The sequence below is a fragment of the Aplysia californica genome, unplaced genomic scaffold (genome assembly GCF_000002075.1).
Source record: "Aplysia californica isolate F4 #8 unplaced genomic scaffold, AplCal3.0 scaffold00069, whole genome shotgun sequence".
NCBI lineage: Eukaryota > Metazoa > Mollusca > Gastropoda > Aplysiida > Aplysiidae > Aplysia > Aplysia californica.
In genome coordinates, this window is record NW_004797339.1 from 1,255,996 (window position 1) to 1,269,555 (window position 13,560).

At 35.5% G+C, this 13,560-nt stretch overlaps 1 protein-coding gene across 4 annotated transcripts in view; it reads left to right on the forward strand.

The window, feature by feature from the left end:
* The window catches only part of LOC101857177 (protein Gawky), a 64,308-nt gene extending 51,028 nt beyond the window's left edge, over positions 1–13,280 (forward strand). For all 4 annotated transcript variants that reach the window (XM_005093786.3, XM_005093788.3, XM_013079963.2 and 1 more), the window contains one exon: positions 494–13,280. In XM_005093786.3, coding sequence (XP_005093843.1) covers positions 494–964 — 471 coding nt within the window. In that variant the 3' untranslated portion in view covers positions 965–13,280. The remainder of the gene's footprint in view (positions 1–493) is intronic.
* Positions 13,281–13,560: the final 280 nt, after the last annotated feature.

Sequence of the window (13,560 nt, forward strand, 5' to 3'; positions counted from 1 at the left end):
TGAGACAGAGTGGTGAAATCAAGCGCTCGTCAAAATAATGAAATCCCCAAAAATGTTGTGTAAAGGCACCAAAAAAAGTAAATTTTCAGGTTCTAAGAATTCTCAGGTTATAGAAGTTACCAAACTTTGGTAGCCATTTTCTCGCTTATTTTACCTCTGAAACCAGGAGACCCTGACCTCCTTCAATCCCAAATATTTCAACTTCAGTTCAACACAGACTGATATTTTTTTCATCAAAAGGAAGGCAAATGAACAGGCCTTAAGATGATACTGATAACCCCATATGCCCAAAAATTGACGAGCGGCTGATTTCACCACTTTGTGACACATATTGTATTTCCATGATTAGCAGAGGGCACAAGTGATATTTGAAGATTAGAGATATTTTTTTTTCAAGATTCCACAATTTTACACTTTTGTTAGACAACACAATTCTATTGTAGAAATGAACTGGAATGTAGTCTGTATTAGAAACTCTTTTGGTATATTGCAGCTTGATTCGGCCACCGTCCGCGCTTTGTGTGCTCAGCATGGAAACCTGACCAACTTCATTCCACAAGGTCAAGCTGCCCTTGTTCAGTACACTGGCCGTGACCTGGCCTACAATGCTGTACAGCGCCTCAACAACTTTCAAGTAGGAAACACCATCATCGGAGCAGAGCTGATCAGTGAGAATGAGGCTCAGCGTGCAGTCTCCCAGATTCCTCCTCCTCAGCCAAGTCCTGCCATGCCACACATAAATGCTAGTCAGTGGTCACATGCCCCACCCACTTTCCAAAGTGGGGGAGCCCGTGGTGGGGATCCTTGGGGTAATGGGATGCATGGGCACCAGCACATGTCCAAGTTTGGGTCTGTTGGGGGTGATCCATGGGGAGGCTCTGGCTTGTGGAGCGATATGAATTCGATGGCAGATCACAACTCGAACCAGCTCCTCAGCAACATTCTCGGGGGTGAATCGATGTAAAATGATATTTGTAACACTTAACTGTGAAGGCTATATTCCCTTTCCTCCTCAAAGCTGATTTTTAAAAAAACAGGAAGCTAATGAGTTCTCGAGGTTGGTGTTTTGTTTTTTTGTTTGTATGTACTCCAATGTGTAATATTATCTTAAATGATATGCTCTAACTTTAATTTCATGGTATTGATATGCTTGTTTGTGCTGGATTTTGTATGACAATATGCCACATGTTCATGTGATCTCTCAAAATATATACGTTTTTGTATGCGGGTTAGGCTGGAGTATGTGGATACCTTATTATGATGTCCATATACTCGCAATGTGTTCCACTGGCCTCTATAGCTGAGTGCCGTCTCTACCAAATTGATGCATGCAAATATTTGTGGTGCTTTCCTCATTGAGGAGCCCATTACATCACATCTTTATTTCCTTCCTCAAAAAACGTAATATCAATTATGAATTAGATTTATGTATGTATGGTGTGTACTTAGTGTCAAGTATCCGAGTCTTTCAGAATTCCTGTGGTCTTATGTGGTGATGGGATGACCACCCCTTACAGTACTTGATTAATACTAGCGCCTTTTAAATGTTTTAAACAAGATTTTTCACAACGTTGATTTTAATTCATGGTTTGACCTTGGAATTGGATATTTTCATGGAAAATGCTTGTATCAATTTACTCAATGTACAAATGTTAGAATAATACAATGGAGGGAATGATGGCTGAAGGAAAAAAAATCCCCACCTAGCGCCTCTGCTATGGCTGAATGGTGTATTGTGCAATTGCATAGCACATTACAGTGCAGCAAGCGCATTTTGTAATTCTTCTTTTGTTCAAAAGTCATGATGTCTTTGTTTTATTAAAGGGAGGGTGGTTCAACCCTAACCTTGATTCTTTGTTGTTTCTCTTGCCTTGTTACAAAAAGGAAAGTAAAGACGTGAATGACTAACTTTTAAATAAACCAAAAAAACAAAAAAAAAAAAAAAAAAAAACACTTCTCATGTGGCAGGATGCCAACAACCTGTGATACCATTGTCTCAGTGTGCCTGCTTTGTTTATGTATGCATGTGTTTATGACCAAAAATTAGTGCACAGCGGTGCATGCTACTCTGCTTCCATGAAAGTCTTTAGTTGAACTATATGGTTGATGGCGTTCATAAATCTCAAACTGATAGTCAATATTCTTATGCAACTATTTCTTTGAAGTAGTTAAAATAGTGTTGGGCCTAACTGCTGCTATGTTTTTCAGTCCACCGCCTATGGAAACTTGTCATGAGCTTTGGACCTGTTGGTGCAAAAGTTTAAGTACAGAATACGCTGGGTATATATCTGCATTCCTGTCAAATTTTTTAAAATTAAAGCACCTCTTGTTCAGGGACCGTCAACCATAAACAACATAAAAGAAAAAAAATCACTTTCAGAATTTCAGTGATATTTTGTATTTATTTTGCAAAGTCATATCAATTGTGTATTTATGATCAATAACGAAACTTTGTTAGTTGTTCGTCTCAGCAAATTGCCATATTAAGCCTATCTTCATAATGGTTCGTGTTGAGCTAATCAAACTTTATGTTAGTTGTTTTTGTATAAATTATTACACAAACTGCTTGTTTAATGTTATTTTTCCCTCCTATACAATAAGATTTCATCGATTTGATCACTGTTAAATGCTGTTAAAAGGGGAATAGTGCAGAGAATTTTACATCGGTATTGTTGATAATGCCTTTCCTTTTTTTCCTTTTTTCCTTCTATGAAAGTAATTAAAAAATGCATATTCCAAAGAATTGTCGGCTCTTGATGTCCCCCCTCCCCTCCCCAATGATCCTTGTTGATGTTTGATGCGCCATTGTATATTGTTACGTGCTCGGTAGAGCTCGGTGATTGATCCATGCAGTGTTCCAATGAGTATTACGTCTTACATAGATAGTTCTTCTTTTGAGTCATTGTGAACTTGCCTTGCATTCTTAGATACTCATGCTTCCATAAAGCAGCCACAAGGACATAGATTGTTGGATTTACTGTTTCAGGATCAAAAGAATATTTCCACCACCTGTTGTTCCTTCCTCTGAGAAGTTGTATATAGTGGAGCCAAAAGTTGATGCAAGTTCCTGAGCTACACCATTATTTTGGATTCTAATACAATAGGTAGTTTCCTCTCTTTTTGTCTAAATCCATTAGTTTCATGCGGACTTCAATGCAAAACCATGACAGAGACAAACAAATAAAACCTACACCGCCATTCTCATCATCCAAGGATTTTCTCATCTGTAGTCAAAAGAATCTTGAAGTCTTGTTTGTCACGTGTCTGCATTTGCTTGTTCTTTATATCAGTAATAGTAAGGAATATATGTTGTGTCTGAACTGTTCAAGCTCATGTGACACACATATATTTTACCTTTCTTTACAAAGATTATGGTCACTACAATTTTTCAAAAAATCTCCAGTAAAGTTTGTTGTAAGTGTTGCCAGAAATCCAAAAATTTGCTGACTGCAGTTACTCATGATGAACAAAAGTAATCTCATCATTACAGGTGATTGATTGTAATGTGTTCTTGCAATAGGTTGGTGATTTTTTTCCCCTTGTATTTAATGCCATGTCATGTCTATACTTTCATGTTGAGAAGATCTGTAGTTTATCATTGAACAAATGTGTGATTTGCTAACTCCGCCCTTTCTATGTTGATGCATTCTGTCATAATTCCACAATCACTTCTTCTTTGGGGAAAATGGGAAAAAAATCACCCGAAAGTAAGTGAAGCAGACCACAATGATAAGTAGACAATGCAAACCATCCTCAAGTCCTTCTCCCAACCTTCCTCAACAAGGCAATATTTTATCAATTGTTGTTATCTGCAAGTTTGTAAATTATTGAAATTTCCAGTCCCATATGGTAATTTATTGATATCTCTAACAAAAGCATTTCCCCCTCCCCCCCCAGTGAGTTTTTGTTCATATTCTTTTTATTGGCAGGAATGTACTCTTTGTGTATGTAATATTTTCATGTGAAAGACGCTCAATAAATTAACATGTCACATTGGTGCAATGCTCTTGATACAGATAATCATGTTGTGTTACTATTTAAATAGCTCCTAATATGATTGGCATTGACTTATTCTCTATGCACGGTGCTGATGTGCTCATTCTGATACTGTGGTGTGTCATAAATGATTGTATTCATGCATTTGAGAATCAATGGATAGTCAGCAATGATAATTTTGCAGCAGGAGTTTCATATATATATATATATATATATGTATTATAAAAAAATCTATTGGAAAAAAAAGAAAAATAAAAAACAAAAAAAACAAAAAAACAAAAACCCCAACAAACACAAACTTTGTCCCTATCCCATTTCCTTGTCAGACACAATTGACTATGTAGCTTTTTATTTTCCACATGAACATATTTCAGTAATGTGTATAATTTTAAATCTGAATATCTTTACTATACATGTGTAAACTAAAAAGCTACAAGCATTTGAGTGAAGCTCCTGCCAGAAGCATTGCAACATATAATGCCAGTAATTTCTTTGAATCGCAAGTTAATGAATGCACTGCATATGTAAAATCCTCATTTCTGGTGCTTCCTCTTTCAAAGAAACATTAGGGGATACCTGCAATGGAACTTGCAAAATTTTCAAAGATCTTTATATTTATATCAAAAGGTCTGTGAGTTTCTTACCAAAAAATACGGACAGAATCAAAGAAAAAAATATTACTGATTTCATCCTCCTTTGTGGTGCTCATGATGTGGACTTCTTTTGTCCCATTGCACTTGGTCCTAGTGGATGCTGAGAGGCACTATCTTAAATTAGACATATTACTAAACCATTTGATTTGAGGAAGACTTTGAGGTCTGTCCAAAACAGCAATAAAGTTATGTTGTGGGGGAGTGGGTTTAAACTTGAAATTGATGATCTTGTGTGCAATTTTGTGCCTTTTTCATTACCGAGTAGTGATTGATGTTTGTGTAGCCATGGCTTTCATTATGGATTATAAATATAAAGAATGTAGTTTCAAATCTGTTACTGTTCCTGGCCAACTAGTCATCAAAATTTGTCATGGTTCATCAAGCTCTTTTAATAACAGGCAAGGCAGGGGATACAACTAGTGATGTGAAAGATCTGTATGTTCGTCATTCATCACAAAGTTAAAGACTTTGTAAACGAAGCATATTTACCTCGAGCACTGTCGGTATGCAAGTACATTATTTCGCATTGCATTTTTGCTTGTGACTTACCACTTAAAGACTAATCAAATCGATTTGTAATCTTTTCCTCAGAAAATCAGTGGAACTGTGATGGTGTTGCTTATTACTTATCTCATGAAAATGTGCATTCCATGATTTTTCTCCCCTTCTCTTCATCATCCATATGGTATATCTTTGATCTTTCCTCTTTGGGGAAAAAGTCAGTATTGCTCAGCCTTTTCAATAGTAATCAGGCTAATTACAGGTTTGTATCACATAGAGCAACCATGACATTTTCCCTAGCTGTGTAGTATCATATCTTTTCCATGCCATTCCCTCCCCAGTATTAAATGCTAGACATGTTTTCTTGATGGCTGATTCAGAAGTTAAGTGGCTTTTACTCTGGAGCTGCTGTACATTGATATGATTGTCTTACCTATGTGAACATGTGGCAAAGTCAAAGATGAGCTGTGGGCTTTTTTTTCTCCATCCTTTTTTTCCTCTTTTCTTTTTTTTTCCTTTTGGCATTGCAGTGTTTGACACAGAAGATTAGGTGGCAGAGAAATCGCACATACCTTAGCCATATCTTAATATGTACCGTGATTTTTGAAGTTTGGCAGCCTGGTTAAGATATTTTTTTTTACGTTCATATGTTTCTGCTTATTGTAATTGACATGTAAACCATGTTTGTGGAATGAGAATACTACAATGAAATGTACATATGCTGTTATTTTGTTAATGCTTATCAAGCAAATTCTGCAAACTGGACAACTGTGAATTTCAAACTGTATATTTATACGTTTTTTCCTTGCATTTTACAGTTATTTTTTGTTATGGTTTTGTGTATTATAATTATTGGGTTGTTTGTGATGCTTTAAAATTTTTATTTTCAGATGTGAATGGGGTAATTTTGAAGTTATATTTATGATTTTCTCATCCACAACCAAATGAATGTGTGACAATTAACCACATAGCATCAAGGATCACACGTTCTTCCTCTTTTCTAAAGAATGATAGGTTATGGCTAGCAAAGTAGAGACTAGCCATGGAAGTTCTTATTCTAACTTCTCTGCTTATTAATGGAGGAAATGGATTCATTCCTAAATTTTCCATGGCACAGAAACCTGTACTGAGATGTACTCAAGTTGTTTTTATTGATCTTACTTTCGTGGATCTGAAAAATGCCCCCTAGTAATGTCAGGGGGAATATTCTATGCCACGAAAACCTAATTTATCAAAGGGGTGACTTGTTGGAACCAATGATCATTTCTTTGGTGTGCATATTGATAGTTTTAGATAAATAAAAGTTCACCACTTTTTTTTTTTTTTTTTTTTTTGGTAACACAAATTATCAAAGCTATACATAAACTTATACTACCAACCAGATTAGTGTTGTGTACATGTCTTGTGGTGAAAGACAAGGGGTACAAAGGTGAGATTTTTTGTGTTGTAATGCATGTGTATTCGTTGCATAATTACGAATTAGTCTTGCTGGAATTTTTCTAGATGCATTTAGATGTCATTGCGTTTTATAAGCATTAGGTGATACGAACTATCAGTTACAATTTTTTTTTTTTTTTTTTTTTTTTTGGCATTTTGCATTTATTGTCAGCCCTTCTGTTTTCTGAGTCGATTCCCACCATGAGCATGTAATTTCCACATATTGTTCTTTCATTTCTTTTCCTCCAACTTTAAATCTGGGTTATGCAATAATGGAATCCACAAATCTTTCACGTAATGCTGTTGATACTCAAAGAAGATACATAGACTGAATGATAATGCTAGTCTTTATAAGCCAAAATATATGACATGTAGATCTTTTTTCTCTTGTAGAATTTTACCATTAATTTTTGCATTCGCAGATGCATTCTCGTTGTGCATCATGGGTGGTTGGTGTTTTTTTTGGGTTTTTTTAAAAGTATTATCCTGATGATCTTTAGAAATGCAGGAGTTAGATATGAAAACCAAATGCAAGCTTAAAAAATGTAACAAAAGTAATTGTTATGAAGGAAACCAGCACAAAAACGTCACATGGTAAGAATATGTCCTCATCTAAAGAGAAATACTTCCTATTGTCACCAAGTATTATTATTGTTTCTTTCCAAGTAGAATTTGAGATCAGACTTACATTCACATAATGTATTGCATTCAGACCAATCAAAACTGTGTGCCACAACTTTGTCAACCATCATTCCTCTTTTTAAATGGAAAAACAAATGTCTTAAACTTATGTATATAGCTTCTGGCCCCTACCAGTTTTGATTTCCTATGATTTGTAAGATGTATAACATGTTTGTACTCGTGCTGATTTTATGTGCTAGGAACATAGGGCTTGCTTATTAATGTCCATTCAGGGCTGGTTTGTACATGGATGAACTTGCCTTTCATTTGCTATCTTTCTACTGTACCCATTTTTTTGTTGTCCGTGAACAACTCGGAGGAGATTGTTTGTTTAAAAAAAATAATAAAAGAAGAAAAAAAAAAAGAAAAAAAAAACGTTAAAAAATTATTGAAATGTCTTTACTTAGACTTGTATGCCTTATTGTTGTTTTCGTTAGTGTGTGTGTTTTAAAAATGTCTCTCTCCCTCCCAGGGAATTACTTTAATTAAGCATTGAACATATTCTCAATATTACTTGGATGGGCACTTTTATACCTTAAGGTTTAGACAAAGTGATTTGTGTATCCAATCTGCTACCCTCGTACCCATTCCCCAACACTGTTCTGGTCAGGTCCAGATGAGGCACGTATTTGAAGTTTTTGCTTTGATCGTGTCTGTTCATCAAATTGGACGCATGTGATGAAAGTTGTCATAATGCTTTGGAATTTCATTTGTCACAGTGATGTCTTTGCTTTGTTATGTAGTGTTTTGAGATGTGGTGATTTATTTTTTTAATGGTTCAAATTTTGGGAAAAGGCAAAAAAAAGTCCAGGTTTGGGGATTTCTTCATGCCACACCTTACTAGCATTTTTTTTTGTGTGTGGGGAGGTCTTTTTTCACTTTTGGTTACTGTCGTGATCTTGGTAGTGTTGATGAGCTGTGGTGTTAAGACTGCCATATATAGTTTGGAAGTGAAATAGGTGAGGTTTGCTTTTGTGGACCCCTGTTTCTTGCTCACTTTACTGCTCATACTCTTTGGCGTCTACTGGGAGATCATTTGCTAAAAAGTTTCCATCTATTTATGTATTTGAAAAATTATGTGTTTGTGCCCAGGTAAAGCCCATGCTCGTTCATCTTTCATAAATGGCACTTAATTACTCATAAAAGATGTGCTGAGTCAATCCAGTTTAATGTATGCATGAATATTTTCTTCATGTGGTTGCTACAAATTAATTGGTAGAGTCATTACTCCTTCTGCTTCTACAGATTGATAATTTCTTCCCTTCTTTTCTCTTTCAAAGGACTGATATGTTGGTACATGAAATGATTTGAGGATTTGAAATGTTCAAGATAAGAAACAGGTTTAAAATTTTAAAAAAAAAAAAAAAAAACATCTTGAGATTGTAGGTGGTTGTGATTCTGGTAGTTCCATGTCATCAAGTAATGTAAATTGACATTGTTATGGTTTAAGAAATATAGTTCGAAATTTGACCTGTGGGTATTTTTTTTAAGTTGTTGGAATTGGGGAAAAGGCGTGAGTATTGAGACAGTTCCTACTTCAGTGGCACTCAATTTTACATTGAAACTTCTCCACTTGCATTTTACATGCACATTTTGTAATTTAATTTTTGTGTGCTAATGGCATGTCCTACTACTTCTATTTTTGTGTTCCTTGTCTTACTTCTCCAATAACACAATATGACCATTGTGACTTGGTGTTAATTTTTTAAACAAAGCTCGCTTGTTTTTATTTATTTTGCCATTCTGTCCCTGTTTTTTTATAATGAACATTAAGTAATGATGATTTGAAGAAGTGACCTAGATTTCGTAATTGCAAAAGAAAGGGATGGGAAGATTAGGTAGACAACTTTTGACTAGAGGGAGTGAGAGCACCTGAAGGTCAATCAATGACGGGGAAGGGAAGTGAGATGCCTCTGGATTTGGTGGTGCCAAATTTCATTTTGATGGCCCATTTAAAGGACTCCTATAATATTGCCATTTATTTTGCATAAAGATATTGTGTGCTGAAAAGTGAATGCCACCCCTCATTTTGACAATGACAGCAAGAGTTATGACTTTTTGATGAGAGAAAAGACCACTATATGACACTTTGTTCTAATTGTTCTTCATGAAGGACCTGAGATGTACTGAAATGGGGTAGATAATTGCAATGAAAATTCTGAAAGTATGTGTTCAGGTGCCCCTCCCTGCTACCACTCAGAGAAATGTCTCTGAATGTTTGCCTTTCCAATCATGAATCTCACACCTCATGATGCACATGTTTTGAGGGTACGCAAATTTTTCACAGCAGCGTTCTGTGCTTTCAAATGTTCTTTGCTTTTCTAGTCTGAATAGACAGGTCTCACCTGACAATGGATTTCTGTTATTTAGATAAATGTTTACAGCAGGGTCTTAAAATGTTTTGTACTTGATGTACCCTGTATTGATCAAGACAGGATTGTCTTGTGTCTCTATGAGTCAACTTTGAAAACTTACATTAATTATTAAAAGGTGTCGCTTGCCAAAGATGCGAAAATCAAAGATGTGAAGGTAAGTAAATAAATGCTCACATTTTCATTTTGGTGTACTTAAAAGTAAGAACAAAAGGAGACTTTACTGTAACTAGATTGAATATTCAATTTGACTGTTGGTAGTACAATGGCTTGTGTTATCAACTTACTTGTGTGCAATAACTTTTCTCATTTAAACAATTATTGTGTAGCCACAGGATTAGGATGTGGAATGTCCCACCTCCTCTCTTTTAAGAGAAGTGCAGTAAAGCTGAAAACCCAAGAAAGAAGATTAAATCGTAAAAGTAAAAGATGCATGGAAAGCAACTGGCAGAGCCGTACATATCAAAGGCCTTACTACCATTTCAGTAGAGGATGTGGTGTGTTCTTGGAGGATGTAGGGCACCACTAGGATTTTTTTCAGTATTACTTTGAACATACCCATCCTCCACGTTGTAGCTCAGGATGGTTCGTCTTTCGATGAGATTCATTGGGATATTGATCTTTTCTCCCTCACTCTTCCTTTAGATTTTTGCAAACAAGGTTTTCCTCTCACCTTGTTCTGTCTCTCTTTCTCCCTAGAGGAAAAGGTGCCACATCGAAATAAGCAGTACATTTGGAATATGTACATTGGTTTTATATGTTAACATTTTTTTATGAGCAACTTAAAGACTTTGTTCTCCTCTTGCTTTCATAGAAAGCTCAAATGAATGTGTTGTAACCCAGTACTGCTCACTGAGATCTCAGTTTTTTCCTCCCACTTCATTGGTCTCTTGTGTTCATATGTCATTACAAAATGATACTTTCTAATCAACCTAAAGTGCCACAGTTATGTATGAAGTTGAATTTGGGGGATGGGGTAATGTTCCCATTGCTTGTGGCAAAAACAAAATTTGTTTAAAAAAACAATTAAAAAAAAAAAACAATCGTGATTTCTATGTTAAAGAGCAGTGTACAAACTATTATGGTCTCATTGTAAGAGATGAGAGCTATGTGTATATTAATTAATACGTCCCATTTTTGTTTGGTGTTCACTGTCCCTTGAAGTTGTGATTGCTTGAACAAAGAGTCCAGTATGTTTGCTAACGGATATTACAAGGGTAAGGTGCTGTGGGATCAATTTTGAAGCAGTTTTTGCCATCATTTTCAGTCATAACGATTCTGTCTATTCATATGGTATTTATATCATTTGTCGGAGTTATGTCGCAGTGTGAAATGCTGCTCATATTGTGCTCCATGCTGAGTGGAGTACGTTGTCAAAATAATCCCATCAGAGAAAGTGTTCTACTGCGGAGGCAAAGCATTTTTGATGATTGGCAAAGCGCCACAGGAGACACGTCAATTTGTCATCATGGCAGTGGATAGATTTCTTGTCAAAACTAGCAGAAAATGTATCTTGAATCAACCAAATGCTTCTGGACTTCAAAATCTTTTGTTCTAGTTTATAAATTTTAACTTGTTTTCATGTTTGTAAGATTCCGAGGGAGTTCTCTTCTTGATCCAATACAGTGAAATGGGTGGGTGGGATATAGAACAGCTAGAATTATGCATTTCCTTGCAGTTAAATCAATTGTTGAAAATTTGTAGGTGTATAATTGTGACAATCAGTATTGGATCACCTCTCCACCAGTTAACTGTTTGTGAATTACAGTCTTGAATGCACCTTCAAAGAGGCTCTAGTGATACATTGTCTGTTGTCTTCCGCACTAACTTTTGTATTTCAAATAATCTTTTTCCTTTGCTTTTGGGTCAAGCTCATTGTTTTTATGACTTGAAATCAAGGTTCACTGTCTCATGTGAAAGTAAGATGTTTCAGTAGATCTATTTGTATTGGATTTAGTTTGAAGTACTTTTGTGAATACACAATGGTTACCGTTTTCTGTTAGGATTCTTGAAATTGTTACACTTTAATGCCAGTCCATATTTGTATGAGTTGTGATTTTTCTTTATACTTCATAGTTTTCCTTTCAAAGGGGTGTGGAGACAAATTTTTCAAAAGTTGTAGAGGCCCCTGCCCCCTCCGTTTCTTACTTTCCCTCCAAAGGACCCAAAGTGTTTTGGTTCTTGACAGTAGTCTCACGTTCTCAAAAGACACCAGCTTACAGCCAGAGTAATTGAAAGTAGGTTGAACATCTGCAGTATATCGTATTCAAAGACGGCTAATATGAGCTAAATGCATGTTTATGCTTGTATACATGCTTTAACATAATTGTGCCTTCATGGTTGCTCTTATGGGTGTCGTCAGATATCCCACCTATGACGAGATGCAGTAAAACCTTATCTTCAGACAAACATTTACTCTCTTGTAAGGTTCAGGGGGCTCACGGGTAAAAACGTAAGTGTCTTTTAGAGGGGAAAAAGGACAAAAACATAAGCATAATAATATGGCTGTTTTGATGTATAAAAATGAATCAAAGGCCCATGTACAAAAAGTGCAAATTGCTATAGATGATGTAATTTTTTTAGGTGATAGCGTCTAATATTTCTTATAAAATCATTCTTCTTTATTCCTATGCCCATTTCATAATTGAAGAAAAAGAAAATGGGCACTTTTCCTGCTTTAAATGAAGCAATGATTGAAATAAAAAAACTAGTTCAAAGAGAATATATATGTAACTTTTCTTCTTATTCTTACCAGATTAATGAGATGCTACTGTAATGTTTTGGCAACGCTTGGACATAGATGCTAGTCTGCCGTCTACATTTTTCTCTGAGATCTACGGTTTTGTAAAACCTGGCTAAAAATATCAACTAAAACTGAACAGCAAAAAATGGCAAAAAAAGAGAAAATAATGATATGTTGTATTATATTTATTGATATTTCCAGATATTCTCTACCTGTGAGCTCCCTTTATTTATTTATACTTTTTTGGGTGGGCCTTGCTTCATGTTAACAGGAATTCTGTGAAAGTGGTCAGGCATTTTGGTTACATTTCATGCTGTACTGATTTATTTGCCTCAGATCTCCCCACCCTTGAACCTGGTAGTAATATGAAAATATGGAAATCAGGGTTTCTCTTTGTATTTATTGCATAATGATCGTGAATTACAGGAACCATTGGTGGTACCATGATTTTTGCCTTTTAACCATTTTTGACCATTCAGTTTTTGACATGCTTATTTGTGATTGGTGCACAGGTATTTAATATTGTAATATGAGTAATGTGTGGGGCGTCCTCCCTTTCCCCTGTAATTTTAAAATGAATGTTTTGTTCTGAACAATGATGTAGGCATCTCTTTCTCTTTTCTCTCAAAATTAATAACTTTATGACTAGAGACACTGATACCACTTGGTACTTAGGAATTTGATTTCATCTTGTGACAAGTGAGGTGATCACACGCAAAATGTCTATAGACTGGGGCAGCTTTTTGATGCCCCTCTCCCCATTTCAATTTCTTTTTTAAAAGTTTAAATAGAATGTGAAAGAGGAGAAGTTCAAACATTTCATGACATGTATATTGTGCTCGTAGCTTGCTTTGACTATAAATTCCAAAATAAATAAAAGTCTTTATTCATTTAGAATAAATGTGTCCGAGTTCAGTCTTCTGCTATATTTTGATGGGGTGTTATGATTGTCATTACTATTTTGTCCATCGTTGCTGATGTGCATTGCAGTTTGAACTGAATAGGGTTTTTTTTCTTACTAGGTATCAAAAGAATGAATGGAATTTTGAAGAAGTATTTATAAGGATAATTGTTGGCAGTTGATGCGGTTTGCTGCTTTGCTTCTTCTTTCCTTTCCTATCAAACATTTATCTTCCTTATTTCTCTCTCTGGTACATTGTACATGTACAGTAGAACT